This window comes from Magnolia sinica, chromosome 12 (assembly GCF_029962835.1).
Source record: "Magnolia sinica isolate HGM2019 chromosome 12, MsV1, whole genome shotgun sequence".
NCBI lineage: Eukaryota > Viridiplantae > Streptophyta > Magnoliopsida > Magnoliales > Magnoliaceae > Magnolia > Magnolia sinica.
Genome location: NC_080584.1, coordinates 10,825,063 through 10,844,378, shown reverse-complemented (window position 1 = coordinate 10,844,378; position 19,316 = coordinate 10,825,063). Strand labels below are relative to the sequence as shown.

General features: G+C 37.1%; 1 protein-coding gene across 3 annotated transcripts in view; it reads right to left on the bottom strand.

Moving 5' to 3' along the window:
• Positions 1 to 19,316, bottom strand: part of LOC131220911 (probable LRR receptor-like serine/threonine-protein kinase At1g56140) — a 56,410-nt gene that overhangs the window by 23,704 nt on the left and 13,390 nt on the right. The window contains exons 4-18 of one of the 3 annotated variants that reach the window (XM_058215846.1): positions 13,328 to 13,399; positions 11,159 to 11,230; positions 9,985 to 10,056; positions 7,744 to 7,815; positions 7,341 to 7,409; positions 6,912 to 6,983; positions 6,575 to 6,646; positions 6,383 to 6,454; positions 6,112 to 6,183; positions 5,914 to 5,979; positions 4,490 to 4,555; positions 3,954 to 3,998; positions 3,669 to 3,733; positions 2,250 to 2,623; positions 859 to 1,054 (exon numbers count right to left, since the gene is read on the bottom strand). In XM_058215846.1, the coding sequence (XP_058071829.1) occupies positions 859 to 1,054; positions 2,250 to 2,623; positions 3,669 to 3,733; positions 3,954 to 3,998; positions 4,490 to 4,555; positions 5,914 to 5,979; positions 6,112 to 6,183; positions 6,383 to 6,454; positions 6,575 to 6,646; positions 6,912 to 6,983; positions 7,341 to 7,409; positions 7,744 to 7,815; positions 9,985 to 10,056; positions 11,159 to 11,230; positions 13,328 to 13,399 (1,457 nt within the window). Of the gene's footprint in view, positions 1 to 858; positions 1,055 to 2,249; positions 2,624 to 3,668; positions 3,734 to 3,953; positions 3,999 to 4,489; positions 4,556 to 5,913; positions 5,980 to 6,111; positions 6,184 to 6,382; positions 6,455 to 6,574; positions 6,647 to 6,911; positions 6,984 to 7,340; positions 7,410 to 7,743; positions 7,816 to 8,243; positions 8,263 to 8,314; positions 8,511 to 9,984; positions 10,057 to 11,158; positions 11,231 to 13,327; positions 13,400 to 19,316 lie in introns of those variants that run through there. The other 2 variants (XM_058215844.1, XM_058215845.1) reach the window with 2 other exon arrangements.

The following is a 19,316-nucleotide window of genomic DNA, read 5'->3' as shown; positions in this document are numbered from 1 at the left end:
ACAGTGTATATAGAATAGAATGCAACTTTAGTAATAATAGGAGTGGGAACAAGGAATTAGTTACGATTGTTGACAAAGAAGTTTCCCAAAATAGCCAGTTTCAATACATAGGTCAATAATTCATGACAGTGGGGAGATTGAGAAGGATGTTGCACCCATAGAGTTCAAGCAAGGTGGAAGAAATGGAGATGTGCATCTAGAGTTTTATGTGATTGGCATGTACAACTCTAATAAAAGGGATATTTTATAGGATAACTATAAGATCAACCATGCTTTACAGAATAAAATGTTGGGTAGTCTAGGAACAATACGTTAATAGGATGTGTAGTTGAAATGATGATGTTGAGATGGACTAGTGACAAGATAAGGAAGAATAGCATTAGAAATGAATGCATTGGAGGGAATTTAGGAGTAGTAAAGTACATTTAGATGGTTCGGCAATGTGCAGCAGAGATCAAGAAGCTGGTTAGATGGAGTGAGTTGGTACAAGTTAGAGGCTCTAAAAGGGAAAGGGGAAGGCCCAAAAGGACATGGGTGGAGGTAGTAAGAAAAGACTTAATGTCCTATGGTCTAACTGAAGTTATAGCCCTTGATAAAGTGGAATGATAGAAAAGGATTCATGTAGCCAGCCCCAATTAGTTGGGATAAGGCTTAGATAATGATGATGATGATTTTTGGCCAATGGTCCATCCACATGATAACCACCAAAAAAACAATTGCAATTACCATCCATGATCACCACACTAACAGTTGTGATCACACTAAATAGAATTTCTATGAAGAGCTTTGGGCGATAACAACATTTCTCTTTGTTCTAATATAGAATCAAACTTCAATCACAAATTCTTTAAATCTTACTAGGAGTAACACGGATGGCCGAGATGGTGGGTCCGTAAGTGCCTAGCGAAGGTATACAGCAAGTTCCCTTTCCAGCCCAAAGGAGATGAATTTCAAGTACGTTTTGGGATACCATAACCTGTCGTTGCTTCTCAATGGCTCTGTAGACAGAACCTGCTTCCTTTTTTATATTGAAGTCTTTCCATTCCAGTTTACCCTGCACCATTAACTTAGCTTTAAAACTAACAGAAATTGTTGTCACAATGAATTCAAATTTCAAAAACAGAATTTTGATAGGAACAGATAGTCATTTCAAAAACAGAATTTTGATTGGAACAGATAGTAAGGCATTATGTTTGGGACTCTTTGCAAGTAGATGGAATTCAAGAAAACATCTACCCATTTTCAAATGAATGATGTTCATTTGAAATTGCAGATCTCAATAGCTTGATCAATGTATAATGCATGGAAAAAGAAAAAAGCTAGTTCATGATTAGAATAATCAAAGAGTTCTGCTTAAATCACATAGATCTGAGACAGACACAAAATGAAATGACTAGTGCCACCCCTCCTCACCCCTATGCGGGGCTAATAGCAATGTCTATGAGAAATCCACTCCATCCATCGATTTCTCCAGCTCATGTTAGGACAAGAGCTCAAAAACGCAGCAGATCCAAAACTCAAGTGGACTACATGACAGAAACAGTGGGGAAATAGGGATGGAAATGCCCATCATTTGAAACCTTCCTGGGACCCACCATCATGTTTGTATATATTCCATCCATACTGTTCATACTGATATTCCCACTAAGATTGACTGAAAACACAAATAATATCGTGATGTAAACTTAAGTGATCCCATGAAGGTTTCAATGATGGACTTCCAATCCCCACCACTTCCTGTGGCACGCCCCACTTGAGTCTTGGATCTGCCTCATTTTTAAGTTCATGTCCAAACATGAACTGGTGAAACCAATGGACACTGCATTTCTCATGGACATCACGGTGGGCCCACATAGCTTCTGCTTTCAGGAACTTGTTGGCAGGGTACAGGCAATTCGCATCCATCTGAGACATGCACCAAGTGGACCCCGCCGCCTTGATGACCCAGTCCATTATGCCAGTCCACACTCATCAGGCAGGCTGCAAGTATATTTCAAACATGCACTGTTGCCAATTTTCAGAAACCAACCGATTATTTCACTCTTCATAAATTTCTGGACTACCAAAATTTGGCCAGATGATCTACACATTGGGTCTCATGTGATGGATGTGTCGAATGTCGTATGCATGCGAAGCTGGCACCTGTTTGTACATAGAAGAACTTATGGTGGGTCTATCAAACATATGGGATTTGGGTTGAAAAATTAAAAAGATCTTACAAACTCAGAAAAATGTCCTAATACACATACCTGAAGATAAATGTCGAAAATGCGCTTTCCAGTGCTCTGCCATGATTGTGAATCTGGAAATTCCGTCTCTGCAAATTTCAGATTTACAGTGTAGTTCCCGTTTTCGAGCCCCAGACCGTAATATCTCAGCGATCCTGGTGATAGCCTTGCATATTGGAACAGCCCCAAGTCTACTGTATTCGAAAATACATCCTGATCATATCTGAAATATCTAGTGTTGCTGCCATCACTAAACCTTCCGACATTACTGACGGCCCACTTCTCTGTGTTGGTGACATCATAGGATGCTGGGCCCAGAGTTGCATTGTCTGCCTCATACTCAGTGTTGGTAGTTATCATTGTGGGCCCACCACACCTTATCGCAAATGAAGAATCTGTAGATCAATGGAACAGTGAGACACTGATCAGTTTATAGCATACTCGATGGATTGCTCATGTACAGTGGTACGGCAATCTTTGGATCATGATCAGATGATGGGGCTCATCGACCCATTGCATGATCACCGTTAGATCATGATTTGCAGCGATGTTTTCAATGAACATGGAAGGTCCAATGCAGAAAATGAAACATTGATCTCATTAAACTGAAACTTAATAAAACAGTACACGTGATTGTCCAACGTAGACCCCATAATGGGTGGGCCATAACCCAATGACAACATCATTAGATGATCCTAATCATTTGATCAGAAAGACATTGATAAAAATGTCCTCCATTCGAGCAATTATGATCATCCAACTGGCATTATTTTGAGGCCATTGCCCATCTGTGGTAAGTAATACATGATGATCTATATGGTGGGTCCAACCTAATACATGGCTTGGATGTCTTACACATGTGCCAAGTTTACACGTCGAATCGCATGTATAGAGGTACAACAAACCTCTGATTACTTTCAAGTGCTATATCATACTATGGGTAAACCTCATACATATAAAGAAACAATAAGAACAGGAAGCTCCCACATTTCATAGGACCGTGATCTCATGCCTGGGTGACCAAAGTAATGTGTACATGTGGCAAATGTGGAGGAGATCTGAACCATTCATTCAGCTGTTGTGCTAGTGAGTGGGGCATAGACCAAACTTCACATTGATTGGATGATATAAAACAACTAATTTGAACAAATATGGACAGAAAAAGGGCAGCAGGATTGCAGTCAATCATACTCAATGAGAAAAACTTCATTGATTAGACAGCCCAAATTCCCCGATCAAAGATATTTCTGGTTGATAGCCAATCAATGATAGATGGTACAGATAACCATACACACATGCAACAAGTACAGGACAGATAATGGGTGGACGATAACTCCAATGCACCTAGGGGCATGGGACCACTGGCCCATTTTATTACTATGTATATAGAGAGAAAAAAAAACAGATTATCTATTGATAGAAATGGAAAGAATGGCTTACAGATTGGAGGGTTCCTATTGCATGGAAAGCTTCGCTGAAGACAATTCAAGCTTAAAGGCAAACCACTGAATGCACAAGAAAAATGACTGTTAAATAACGGCCATTATATGGTGGAATGACAGCCATTGATTACAGAGGATTTCTAGTTTGTTTAACCAAGAAGCCGAAATTCAACATGGTTAAAATCAATCGGTAATAGGAAGTATTCAAATGGCCAGGTATATAATGTTGCAAACCAATGCTTTTATTGTTTTGACTCATTTAAAAAATGACATTAATAAGCACCTGCTGTTAGAACTATCGAATATGAAATTATTTGCCACCAAGCTCCTGCACACAGAGCATAGTGTCAGTATCATTGATAATGTTGAAAGTCGAGTGCTTTTATGATATGCATGTGAAAATGTATGTCCTCATTGGGATCAATTATCCAGTGAGCTATCACAGTGAATGGGCCATGCATCAAAATTACAGTAATTGGACAGCTCTGACTATCCAACTGTTCTGCATTTTTCCTACCAAGTGCTTTTTGAGTGATCGTCCCTTATGAGACCATAATTCTGTTGCTTTATCTTTCGGAGGGCCCACCAAATCATCAGTCCTGATTGGTGTACACACATTCCAAATGTACACTAGAGATGTTTTCGAATATTTCGGACATCAAAACTTTGAAACCATGTTTATATTATGAAAGCAAGAAAGAAAGAGGGTTTAATCCTAGCCCTGGAAATGGTACTCTGCATTTAACAGCGTAAAATATGGTTTTACAAGTAAAAAAAATGGTGGTGAAAAGAGGAAGGTTTGTGCTTCCTTAGACATACAAGTTTAAGCCGCCTTCTGAAACCCAGGATGGAAATCTTCCTGATAATTGATTGTATGATAAATCTCTGTAAATTAAAAAAAAAAAAAAAAAGCAAAAAAAAAAAAAAAAGAAAAAGAAAAAAGAAGAAGAATATCAAAGATGATCGAAACATTGAATGTAAGATAGCATTTATCAAATAAACAGGCACTAAGTTATACAATTGTGATCATTAAAATGACTATCCTTGTCATACAAAACACATTATCTTTGTTGATGAAGAGCGCGCAATGGAAATTTATGGCCTGTAACACCTATCCGTACAGAGAAAACTATTTTGATTTTCACTGCTGAAAGTTTGTGATGACACACGACTTGCGGCAACACGTCGTACTGCTACTTGTCAGCTCGCCGTTACAAAATAAATCTTGTTTGTGGGGTCATGTCCACATAAGGCCACATGTAATGATGACATAGAGCAATGGGCCACGAATCGACTATAGCCTGTTGGCATTTGAAATTCAAATGGGTTTCACTGTGAAAACATGGCGCTTGATGGAGATATAATGAACCTATGAAATCTTCACGATTGAGTCATTTACATAAAGCAAAGGCAGAGATGGCAGGGAAATGTGGTCCTATGTTATTTGTAAGGCTGCATTTCAGTGAACTACTGAGTACAATTCCAGTTATTAGTTCAATTGAAAGGAAGCAACCAAATTGTAGTAACCTTCAAATTCAGTGTTAGAGAAAAATAAATGTTGTTTATTTTATTTTTGATGCCCCCTACCTATCAATTTCCCCAAATTTCTCCTCTAATAACACAGTAAAAGGCCTCAAGTTGAAGTTATAATGTAATTTCAATGTGGGGCAAAAAACTAGCCCATCATCATTGATACTATAGAAAGCAAGGGGTGTTTGGATGGAGGAAAAACAAAACATGGACATGTAAAAGTAAACTAGAATCATCAGAAAATTAAAAACCATGGATTCCAATTTCCCTTCATCTATATATTTGTGATTGCAGTTTTATATGGATTCCATGTATGATCATCTTAGACAGTCACCTCATGTGTCTTTTCTTTTTTCTTTTTTTTATAAATTTTATTTTACACACGGACACACACCCCACACACTCACGCTGGTGGAACTTCACCACCTATGGGTACTCGAACCCTTGACCGGGAGTTGAAACTCCTGAGAGTCTACCACCCGGGCAAGAGTAAGGACCCACCTCATGTGTCTTCTTTGCCTTGGAAGATTTAACATCTTTATTTTCTTTTACGGAGAAATGAATGCCCACAATTTTGAGGAAATCAGGAAAATGGAAACTGGTTTTGAAAGCTACTTATATGGTATCAGAGCTAGAGATTGGAATTCAACTCGATACTGTATCCAAACAGTCTAAAGCTATAAGTTCAGTACAAATGAGTCAGATGAACATACATATTAAGAAGTCCATTGCTTTTTTGGGATGGCAGTGTACCGGATAAGCTGTTGTTTCCAAGAAACCTGAAAATCACGATGATGAAATACATACATCAAAGAGAATTATGTAAAGAACATTTGATTGAGGAAAGGTTGTTTGATTCTTACAAGTAAACAAGTGAGCCTATATTGAAGAGAAGGTTGTTTGATTCTTACAAGTAAACAAGTGAACCTATATTGAAGAGAGACTCTGGAATTTGTCCACTTAAATTGTTGAAGCTCAAATCCCTACAAAAGTAAACAACTTAATATGGTAGAGGAAAACAAAAATGAGAATGAATTGCTAAGAAGGCAAGTCAAAGATCAACAGCATGTGACAAGTCCCTACTAGGTGAATGGTCCCCTCACGTCACATGGACTGCAAATGTATGAACTCAGTAAACATGAGAAATTGTAATTTGAACCAAACATAACTTGAAAAACTCACATCTGCATCAATAATCGGTGTCTTCCAATGGTAGACGGGATAGTACCAAAAAGCATATTGTTTCTTAGGACTCTGTAGAGAAAAGCACAAATCAGATATGAGTATGTTAAGTTTTCAAGGCATGGATGAAAAAAGAAAAATAAGATCTAACAAACTAGTATTACTGCATGTGCTGAGATCATATGGTCATACAAGTTGTTTAAAGATGTCATATTCTCAATAAAATTCAACGATGAGCTCCCATTAGACACATCACTGAGCCGCCTGTATGATTATACAATTAGTTAAGACTGTTTGGAGAAAAACAGTTTACAATTTTCAAGAGTTCTACTTTAAAATCAAATTGATAATCATGTAGATACATAGGAGCTATTTTTCTTTCCTAAACAAAAGAGACCCACTTCTCAATTTTTGGAATTTCTACTTGGGGTATGTCCGGTTGCACCAAATATCAAACACACCCTTAGAGCACAAATTCCAATATCAGAAATTAGAATATTAAAACAAGTTAATGAACAGCGACACTCACAAATCAGTCAGTGAGATCAAATTGGAAAAACTCGATGGTATCGGACCCTCAAAAGCATTGCCTTGCATATTCCTGCATCAACATTTTCATAGTCAGAAATATTCTTTAAAGAATTATTCTATGGCATATCAAGAAAATTGAGGTTTGCTAAGCTACTCATATGGTAGGTCCCACTTGCAGCTAAAATTAATGACCAGTCGTCCACATTCGACATACATGTGTGGCCCCCTAGATGACCGATCTTCAAATGCGGCAGGAATCCCTATCCACAGTCAGAACAGGATTTGGCAGGAAACCTACTTTGAGTGTGGATAGAATTCCTGTCCACCACCAGTAGATGGTGGGAGACCTTGTTACACAATTCCATGTATGCCAAATGAGAAGATAGGAGTTACAATCAGTTTGGAACTCTTTCAAGTATTAGCTTACAATTTGGTAAGATTCCAACTCCCAATGAAATCAGGTATCCTTCCTGTGAACTGGTTATCAGAGGCCCACCTGAAATCCAATCAGATTTTCCACGGTAAATGCGGATATTAAGAAATCTAGGGATCAGAAATGATAGACACGGCATACAAGTAACCAAAATTGAACCATCCAAAATCATGGCGCCCACAGTAGATGGGTCATAACCCAAAATCAGATTGATGGAACTGTCATAAGCCCTGGATAATGGGCATTAATCTGTCGAATTCAGATCATTGCGAATTTTCCCATTTTAATGCCCATTGGATGCAAACCATAATCTGTGCCACTGCTAGTTCAAGAGCAATCTAAGGTAGGGCCTATGATTTTGACGATTTCCATGCTTCTTATAATCATGAGCTCTTACAAGATATGAATGTTTCTCAAGCTAGCAAATGTTGAAGGAATCTCGCCGCTTAGCCCACTGCTATCCATATATCTGTGAAAAGCAAGCATAGATCATGAATTCAATTGTAAGATTTCTTGTTCTATTATCAGCTAGAGGAATGCTCACACCATCTCAATGGATGAAAAGTAGCTGTCCATTGAGTTACATTTAAAGCAGTTAACATGGTTGAGAGGGTGCTTTGAATAGCCATGTGACTGTAAACAAAGAGTCCAGGAAGAGAGTTTTACACATTCCAACAACCACTTCCTCTCTGCAAAATAAGTTTTCTAAACTTCTCATTTTTGCTCCTATTTTCAGGCTCATTTTTGTAGTTTTTCATATTGTTATTCTATCCTTGCATAAACAAATAAAAAGCTTTGAATTTCTAGTGACTTATTGCTAGAGTTGTCTGGTGCCATTGTTCTCCAATGCTTATTGAAGATTGAAGAGATCTAGACTAGAATGGATGTCCGCCTTACATCCCTAGAGAGGCGAACTCAGTGGCAGATGGGCTCGCTAGGCTGGGGACACGCAAGGTAATCAGGATTACCTATCGTTGGGAGATCTCCCTCCCTCCATTCGAGGCCTCTTGTTCCTAGATAGAGTGGACCTAGGCTTGATTCGCGAGAGCTGGGCCTTTTTTCTGCCTTGTCTCCATTACAATAGGAGGGCCTGACCCCTTTTCTTGGCAGGCCCTCCCAAATTTTGTGCTTTCATAGCTGTAACCTTCTGTTCCTACGAATACAATCTATACTTCATTTAGAACAAAAAAAAAAAAGAAAAAAAAAAGGATAAAGAGGGTATAGATTGTCTGTTACCCAATTTCAAACTTAGGTTTTATCTATATTGGAGGCAAATAATCTCTCAAGTAAAGCAACTCCATAAAGCAACTTGAAGTGGCTTTCCTTCACATTTAAGGCATAGTCTTCTTCAAGAAGAGCTGTTTGGTAGTAACAAAAGTTTAGTCTGATAAGAATATATTCCATGATTTGTCTACTACTTCTTTACATAAAAACAAAAACTATATAACTTGTTCTTATAAAAACTATAGACCATGTTCCTGGAATGTTATATGGCAGGCCATTCTATTATTGTACATAGTGCCACATTCGTGACACATGCTACAAATGCCAATATGCTAAAACTGTCGTATGAACCTTCTATACCCTTCGTGTGCCACATTTGTCACATGTGCTAACTTGGACATGTGATACACATGTTGCATATGCCACCACACAAGGTCAAACATCCCACATGCGACATGGTATATCTTCGAGAACCTCACATACACCCCATATTCTATTATACATTTATTAGCACCGCATATGCACTGATGTGCTAAAATTTCAATATGTATGTAATCTTATTTATTTTAGGTGCTTGACAAACAACATAAGAGTAATTAGTCCACAACAATAGCATGATTAAGCTAAGACAAGACTAGGACGAGCCTCACTTGGATAGACAGTCTAAGACCAAATTTTTTCTACTATCAAACCACCCTAAAATAGTTTTGTTCAGGTTAGTAAATCATGATACTATGCATCCTCAACTGCATTAAGGTTTTGTAAGTCCCCTTTTTTTTTTCCCGATAAAGGTTTAAAAGAAAAAAGAAGGCTCTTTCTCTCATTTATTTGTATTTCTCTGTCTATCTTAGGTCGATAATAAGAGTCTTTTCTTGCTTGCTTTCTTTTAAAAATAAAAAGTCACATGGTCCTACTAATTGATCAATAATATACGCTCCACCCAACAAATAACTTCCAACCTTTTGTGGATGTGACATCCCATCCATTCAATACTCCGACGCCATTATTGGGATTATCCTTTGCAAAGAACACATATCCGCTCGCCCCGAGTGAATCATACTATGATGTTTTGTTATTTGTCAATGGCTAAACATTATTGCTATGGTCACCTAACGAGTGAATGAGGCTGAATTTTGCACAAGATTATGCTTATGGTAGAGCCAACCTATTGGAAGGGTTGAATGTCACAAAAACATAATAGGTTATTGGAAGTAATTTATTGGGTGTACAGTAACTTATGGTCCAATTGATTAGACTTAAAAAAGGAAAATAAAAATAAAAATAAAACCACCACATATTAATCACTATTAAATTTAAGTGACAAATTCTAAATTCTAAACACATCATATGCCATTTTTAAAGAAGAATAATAAAAAATATTTAAATAATTTAAATAAATAAAAGCAGAACTTACAGTTGTTGCAGACCGGTCAAATTTCCCAGCTCAGGTTGGAGCGAACCAGAGAAGTTATTTGAGCTTATACCCCTGAGATAAATAATTATTTAATTATTTAATCTCCAAAAATATCCCTGTTCATGGAAATCACTACAATGACATCCATCAATTCGCTATCATTTGAGAACTGAAATGTAAGTACCATAACTTGTGGTGCAGCAAACCTTTCCGGCCAACATGACTCTTCTGTAGAACATCCGTACCGTGCCAATTTTAGGTCCGATGATGAAGATCATCTAGCTTAAAAATCAGGTGGATCCGCTCATTAAGTTGACCACGCCTGAATGTTGATTCAGACCGTCGGTTATCCACTCATTTCAGGACGCTGTTTGGGTGGGGACCCCAGCATCAGCCAGATAGCTGATGTCAAAGCTCTATGGGACCTACCATGATGTATGTGTCATATCATGTTATCCATCCATTTTTCCAGCTCATTTAAGAAAATGAGCCCGAAAATGAGGCAGATCCAAAACTCAACTGGACCACATGACAAGAAACAGTGGGGATTCTCGTGGTCACAGAAGTTTTGGACCAATGTTTTCCCTTCATCCAGGATTATGTGACTTTATGAACAGTTTGGATGGAAAATAAACAGTGTGGTGGGTCCCGGGAAGTTTTCAACAGCAACCGTTCAATCTTCACTGTTTATGGTGTGACCCAAGTGAGCCTTGGATCTGCCTCATTTTTTAAATCATGCGATAAACCGAGCTAGAAAAATGTATGGATGGCGTAGATAAAACATATACATCATGGTGGGCCCACAGAGCTTTGACATCAGCTGGCAGGCTGGTTTTGGGTTTGGGGTCACCAGCCAAACCGCGTCTCTCATTCCAACGGTGCAGCCCACTTGTTGAGAGGTCTGGCCTGTTTTTCGTGCCAGGTGTTTCATGGTGGGGCCTACCATTTTGAATGTGCTGATTCCCCCACAGAACTGGCATGTTTACGGGAAAGATCACACCATCTTTACCACGTGCTACATACTAGCATTCCCCTTTTAATTTCTGCACTACATATCCTTACGTGGTTAGGATCACCTTTTCATTGTGATTTTTAGTCTATGGTCCATTCATGGAGCCTTACAGCAAATGAATGGTTCAGATCATCACACACTTATATGCGAAGGAGATCTTACAAGGAGATTACGTTCTGAAGGTTTCCCAGCTCTTTTGGGATGCTGCCTGACAAGCCATTCATGTTAACAGTACTGAGGAACAAAAAATCAAAGCAAATGTTAGAGTCATAGAACATTGCACCATAAATCAGGCACGTTCAATTTACACGTTTCACACACATATATCTTAATCCGAACGGTCCAAAGTGCGCCCCATCAGGCTATATTCAATTTTGACGGTGCAGATTTGGGTACATATATGCCATGTGCAGGTTGAATTTGCTTGCCAGCATGATCTACCATGTGATGGAGACTATCATATAATTCATCCATAAATACTAGGATGATTGGGCATGATCCTGATCGTTCATGTGGGGCCCATGCTATAGTTTCAGAGTTTCTGAGATTTGCTATGGAAAGAATACAACTGTCCAATTATATGATCAAAGGCCCATAGTCGGACCCACAAAATGAAAGGTTTTTGATCATCCACCCGTGTGTAAGCCTTGTACATCTCTACATAAGCACAGCTTTGAATGTGGCACAGGTGCACAGATCTGAGCTTTCTATAAGGTGGCCCTCACTCATAGATCTTCTGGCCTAAAAAATCCTGCAGGTTTACTCTTTAAGTGGGCCACAGTGTACAAAACAAACTTCTAGCTAAAGCAATTTTTTTTTTTTTTTTCCAGCCATCCATTTGTTGTGTGCCCGCACCAACAATGAAAAGACCTGATTTTTAGCTAGAATATCTAAACAACGTGATCAGCGGATGGAAAGCTCCGATCTTACACGTATGCCATTGTGAGACATGCGATTGGAGATAGACGGATGAGATTTGTATTGTTCATTGTGACAGTCCAAATGATGCTGATCGGATAATCGTAACCATCCAACTGGAGGCCAGGAATGGACGGTTAGAAAGAAACTGGTCAGCTTTCCGAGTTCAACGGTCGGAAAATTAGATATGCTTTTCCCCACGACTACTTTCGGGTATTAACCATCCATAAGCGGTCCATAATTAGGACGGTCTGCAGATGGTTAATAAGTCCCTAACCACCAACTGGAGGCGTTGGTTGGACTTTTATTTATAACCGTCCGTTCCCATCCTCAAAAGTTATTGAAATCCGTGGCTAGGATCATCCGGACCGGATGCGCATTGCGTCCTACCCCCGCCCGGACGGATTACCGTCCGGGCAGGGCTCTGTGGGGCCCACCATGATGCAAGTGTTTTATCCACGCCGTTAATCGATTTTATCAGTTCATTCTAATTAGGATATTGAAAATGAAGAACTTCCACAGCTCCAGTGGACCACACCAAAGGAAGCTGCAGTGGTAATCACACCCACCGTTGAAACCTTTCTAAGAGCCACCTTTATGTTTTTTTACCATACAACCTATTCATACGGTCATGCATACGTGGATGAAGTGAAAAAACAAATATCAGCTTGATCCGAAACTTCTCCAGATCCCAAGAAGTTTTTAATAGTGGACGTTCAATCCCCACTTTGTGGTCCATTCAATTCTTATACCTGCCTCATTTTGGTTCACATCTTAAAATGATCTGAAAAAAACGATGAACGGTGTGGATAAAACATTTACATCACGGTGGGCCCCACAGAGCCCTGCCCGAACGGATTACTGTCCGGGCGGGGTAGGACGCAATCCGCGTCCCATCCGGACCGTGTATAAAGATGTAAACTTTATAAAATTCAACTGGTTGCACCGGATACAAATTACTGTAATAGTTAGCAGCCATTTCGAAAGTGGTGGTGATTCATCCACCTACCACGTGGCACTCAAATGCAGCTATCCAGACCATCCAAATTGTGGGGAAACTGTGGATGGAGCGCGCGCGCGCGCGCGCGCCCACACACACACACACACACACACACACACACATATATATATATATATATATATATATATATATATATCTGATCAAGGAATCCTAACCGTCCAATTGATGGTTATAGTATGAACGGCTAAAAGTTAATAAATTTGTTCCAAATTCGAAATCAGATGGCTCCTATAATATTCTTCATGTAAATTTTTTATGTGTGTTACATCCACCAGTATTTCAGAGAATTGGGTGGTCTGGATCGCCCTACCACCATGCCACGTGGACTGTTAAAGGGTGACAAATAATAACAATAGCGGATATTTCGCTGTGGGAGAAATTTCGATACTTACAAGTATTGCATGGACCTTAAATTGCCGATGAATGCTGGCAAGGTACCCGTTATGTAGTTTTGCGTAAAATCCCTGCAATGTAAAGAAAACACTTGGTGAAGTGTGACACGTGTGCAAGACCAAGAACGCTCATCAGGTGGGGGGCCCACAATGTTGATTTCTAACCAAGCTTTACCTCTAAATTGATGAAATCGGATTGCGTACTGAGTAACTCAGTACGCTCATATCCTGCTGAGTAAACTCTGTTGGGCCCACCGTGAATACATGTAGTTTATCCACGCCGTCCATCCTTTTTTAAAGATAATTTTAGGGGTTGAGCCCAAAATTGAAGCATATTCAAAGCTCAATTAGAGCATACCACATAAACAGTGGAACTATTGATTTCCACCGTTGAAACCTATATAAGGCCTCCCGTGATGTTTATTTGTCATCAAATCTTTTCATAATATAAAACAGACACATATAAAGTGAAAATACAAATATCAGCTTGATATAAAACTCCTGTGACCCTTAAGAACTTTTCAAAGTGAACATTGAATTCACACTGTTTCAAGTGGTGTGGTCCACTTGAGCTTTTTATATACTTCATTTTATGGATAAAGATATAAAATTATCTGATAAATTCAATGGACGGAGTGGATAAAATGCATGAATGATGGTGGGACCCACAAAGTTTACTCAGTACGTAATCTGATTCCTAATAAATTGATAGGCACACATGTATGTTGAATGTTTGCTACTCGTCAATTTCCCTAGCCATCCCATTCCTTTTATTTCATGCGTAGCCCCTTGGTATGCCAATAAGTCTAATCTATGCCATTTACCACACGCGCGCGCCGAGCCATGCCATGCCAAGCTCAGTCGAGTCGGCGTGTGCGATGGGATGCAACGGGGTAAGGTGCGGGTGCGAGTATACTCGCATGGGTGTATGTGTACGTGATTGTTCGGTTAGTCTCACCTGTTAGGTTTAAACCCAACGGACCTAAGCCTTTCAAAAGGGTGCTTAATGCACCACTTTAGAGTCTATATAAGGACTTCCGTTCCAATTTCAAAAAAGGAAATCTTTCTTATCTTCTTAAAACTTTTCGAAACCTATTGCACTTAGGACACTGTCCAAGGGGAGCAAATTCAATTTCAAGCCTTTCAAGCCGAGTGACTCACATCACGCCTTGACTCAAATATATAAGTTTTCTATTTTAAATTTAATTATTTTTTTTTTTCTTTTTGGTTCTTGATTTTAAACAATCTATTCAATTCAACCAAATATTCCAACAATCTTGAAATTGAATTGTTGAATTAAATAGACTATGGCTACCGTAATAGTAAATGCTTCTGCCGAGTTAGCTAAAATTGAATCTATCGTTAGACAATGCTTTAAACAGTGGAAACAAAAACTTATGTTCGCACCGACCACCCTTAAAGTTTCATACATACTATCTGAATCATTTACTATAAATCCATCAAATCAAACTAAAGTGGTAGATGAAAATAATTGCAAAAATTATATCCTGAACTATTTGTCTAACGAACTATTTGATGTGTATGCTTCTTACGAGTCTGCTAAAGATATATGGATTGCTTTGGAAAAGAAGTAAATTTTGAAAGATGCAGGCGCTAAGAAACATGCAATCGCTAATTTTCTTCACTATAAAATAACAGATGACAAACTTGTCACTGATCAGATTTATGATTTTCAAAATCTAGTTTATGAACTGTTGTCAGAAGGAATTAAGTTGGACAAAACATTTCTGTTAGGAGTGTTGATAGAAAAGCTACCACTCTTTTGGAAAGAGTATAAGAATAAAATGAAACATAAAAAGAATGGTGTTTTATTGGAAACTATAATCGTATATATACGAATAGAGGAGACTAATAGAAAGAATGACCAAAATGAAAATGAAAATGAGATAGATTCAAATGTAAATCTTGTAAAATCAAGTCGGGAAAATAATAAGAAAAAAAAAAGGCAAATGTCTTAATTGTGGCAAACCTGGACATTATGCCAATGAATACAGGCTCAAAAAGAAGAATGTAAATAATTAATTTAAGAAAAATAAAAATTGTTACAACTGTAGAAAGCCTAGTCATCATATTAAAACATGTAGGCTTAAGAAAAACAAAGATAAGCCGCAGACTAATCTTATAAAATAGGCAATGAGTTTGACATAGTATTAGTTGTAGTGTTAGAAGTCTTCCTTATAAACAACTTGGAGCGGGTACTAGACACTGGTGCAACTAGGCACGTGTGCAAAGATCGTAGCATGTTTACCTCCTACCAAGTATTAGGAGATGATGAACAGGTATTCATGGGTAAAGTTAGAACATCTTCAGTTATGGAAAAAAGGAAAGTACTTCTTAAACTTACTTCTGGAAAGACTTTGCTATTGAATGATGTCCTACATGTGCCTGACATTAGAAGAAACTTGGTCTCTGATTCACTCTTTAATAAGACTGGTGTCAAGTTAGTATTTGATTCAGATAAACTTGTGATGATTAAGAATGAAACTTTTGTTGGTAAGAGATATTGTAATGATGGTCTATTCATTATAAATGTATTCAATGATAGTAATAAGAAGATATCCATTTTTGTTTATATCGTTAAACTCTTTTATTTATGGCATAATAGATTAGGTCATGTTAATGTAGTTTCTTTGAAGAAAAAGAAAAGATTAAATTTATTACATAATATATCTAATGAAGAATTCGATAAATGTGAAATATGTGTAAAACCAAAATTCATTAAAAAACCATTTAAACGAATAGAATGATCCTCTATTCTATTAGAGTTGATAGGCAGTGACCTAGGTGATTTTAGAAATCATATGTCTGAGGTGGAAGATATTATATAACTTTTGTAGATGATTACTCTAACTTCACTAGAGTCTATCTGTTAAGGAATAAAGATAAAGCTTTATATGTTTTTTCTAAGTACATAATTGAAGTTTAAAATCAGTTAAATATAAAAATTTAAAAACTTGGAACAAATGGAGGATGTGAGTATGAATCTTCTTAATTTAGAAAATTATGTAAAAAGAGTGGAATAATTCACGAAAATACAGCTCCTTATACACCAGAACAAAATATAATAGCAGAACGTAAGAATAGAACTCTTAAGAAGATGATGAATGCTATGTTAAATAGTTTAGGCTTACCCTTAAATATGTGGGGAGAAACAATTTTGTCTGTTTGTTATATCCTAAATAGGATTCCTTCTAAGTCTTCTGAACAAATACCTTACGAACTTTGAAAGAATCATGTTCCTAGTTATAAATATATTAAAGTGTGTAGGATTGCCTAAAACTAAGAAAAGAAAGTCAGGCCCTAAAATGACCGACTGTATATTTATAGGGTACGCACAAAATACTGCAGCTTACAGGTTTCTAGTTTTAAAGACTAAGTATAATATTCTAGATCCCAATACAATTATAAAAGTTAGGGAGGTAGAGTTCTTTGAGAACATATTCCCTATAAAATCTAAATCTATAGGAATGGAGGAAGTTAATGAATCAGATATCGCGTATACTAGTAAAAGTACTTACGAGAAAGTAGTAAATGTGATACAATCAAGAAAAAGTATTAGAGTTAGAAGAGAAATTAACTTAGGAGATGATTTTTTCACCTTCTTAGTAGAATATGATCTTACAACCTATACAGAAGCGATTAACTCTCTAAATGCAACATGCTGGAAAGAAGCAATAAATGATAAGTTGAAATCTATTATATCTAATAACACTTGAAAACTTGTAAACATACCACCTGGAAATAAACCAATAGGCTGTAAATGGGTGTTTATAAAGAAACTCAAATCAGATGGAACTATTGATAAGTTTAAGGATAAGTTGGTAGTAAAAGACTTTAAACAAAAAGATGGAATATATTATTTTGATACATATTCTCCTGTAACAAGGATTACAACTATCAGGGTCTTAATAGCGATGACTTCCATATATAAACTGGTGGTACATCAGATGGAAGTTAAGACGACTTTCCTAAGTGAAGACTTAGAAGAAATATATATGAAGCAACCTCAGGGTTATAAGATATTATGTAAAGAAAATAAAGTATGTAGACTAATTAAATCACTATATAGTCTAAAAAGACTCTTAAACAATGGCATGAAAAATTTGATGGTGTTTTGAAATCAAATGGTTATTATATAAATGATATAGATAGATGTTTATATAGTAATTTTTTTTGAAAATGATTGTGTTATTATATGCCTTTATGTTGATGACATGCTTATTTTTAAAACTAATATTAAATTAGTTATTACGACTAAGAAATTCTTGTCATCTAAATTTGACATGAAAGACTTAGGAGAGACTAGTGTAATCTTGAGTATTGAAGTAACTAGGAAAGATAGTGTTATTGTATTATCACAATCTCATTACATTAAGAAGTTACTGAGAAAGTTTAACCATTTTGACTGTTTATCTGTCAACACAACTTATGATTATAGTGTGACTATCATGAAAAATATAAATAGTAGTATGTCTCAATTGGAGTATTCCAGAATAATTGGTAATATCATATATCTAACAAACTTTACTAGACCAAATATAGCTCTTGTAGTCGGAAAGCTAAGTAGATATATACATAACCCTGGAAAAGAGCATTGGAACGCATTGTCCAAGATTTTGAAATACCTAAAAGGCAGTATGGCATATGGTTTACATTATAATGGTTATCCTGCTGTATTAGAAGGATATAGTAATCTTAACTAGATCACTGATTCAGATGAGACAAAATTCACTAGTGGTTATGTCTTCACTTTGGGTGGAGTAGTCTCTTAGAAGTCTACTAAGTAGACATATATCGCTTGGTCAACTATAGAATCCGAATATATTGCATTAGAAAAGGCTGGATCAGAAGTTGAGTGGCTTAGAAATCTCTTAACTGATGTACCATTGTGGCCAAAGCTTGTATCGGTCATATCTATTCATTATAATTGTCAAGCAGCTATAACAAAAGCAAAGAGTAAAATATATAATGGAAAAGGTGGACATATTAGACTCGGACACAATATAGTGAAATACATATTGCGTGATGAAGTCATATCTATTGACTTTGTGAGATCAGAAAAGAACTGACAAATCCTCTGACCAAACGACTATCTAAAAGATTAATCAATGATACATTGAAGGGAATGAGACTAAGCCTAATATATAAGTTACCAGTATCGGCAACCCAACCTATACAAGTGGAGATCACATGATATAGGTTCAATGGGTAAACAATAAGACACAAGGTACATGATTGCACTGAGATATATGAGCCCCTTCTATGGTGTACAGTGCAAACAATAACGTAAAATGGTGAGTTTTTAGAACTCTTAATGAATTCATAGTCATATATTTGGTAGTGTATACAGTTGCTACATACAGTTGATAGAATTCACCTATATGGGTGTGGAGGTGGAGGTAGCTTTCTGTGAGAATCTAAGCGAATTCTCTAGAGCACTCATGAAATTCAGGTAATGACGAATGGCCAAAAAACAGTACTGAATCGCATAATTACTTGCAGAGAAAAAGTTGTATGAGTGGCATGTATTTGCGATTTATATTAAAAGGATTCAAGTTTAAGACTATGGTGTAACCTGATTTTGTAGACTTGTCTTGCTTACTCTAATGTCAGTTCAAGTTTATGGTGGCGCCAACACCATTGCACAACTATTACGCTTTAACTCGAAAGACTTTTTATTTTGAAACATGTGGGGTATTATTATATTTTGTTTCAAAATTTATATTTAAATTTAAATTTCGAATATTTTGGTTTCCCTTCACATTTAAAATTTTGATGTTTTGGGTTATGAGTTTTGTCCCACATCGAATTTTCTAAAAAAAATCTTCTTATATATAAGATAGGCCTTTTAATTTGGGGCTTGAGCCCCATTCAAGGGGTATGTGAATTTGGTTCCGGGGAGGGGGGGTGGTTATGCCAATAGCTTTAATCTATGTCATTGTTTGTGTCCATGTGGGCGTGCGCAACG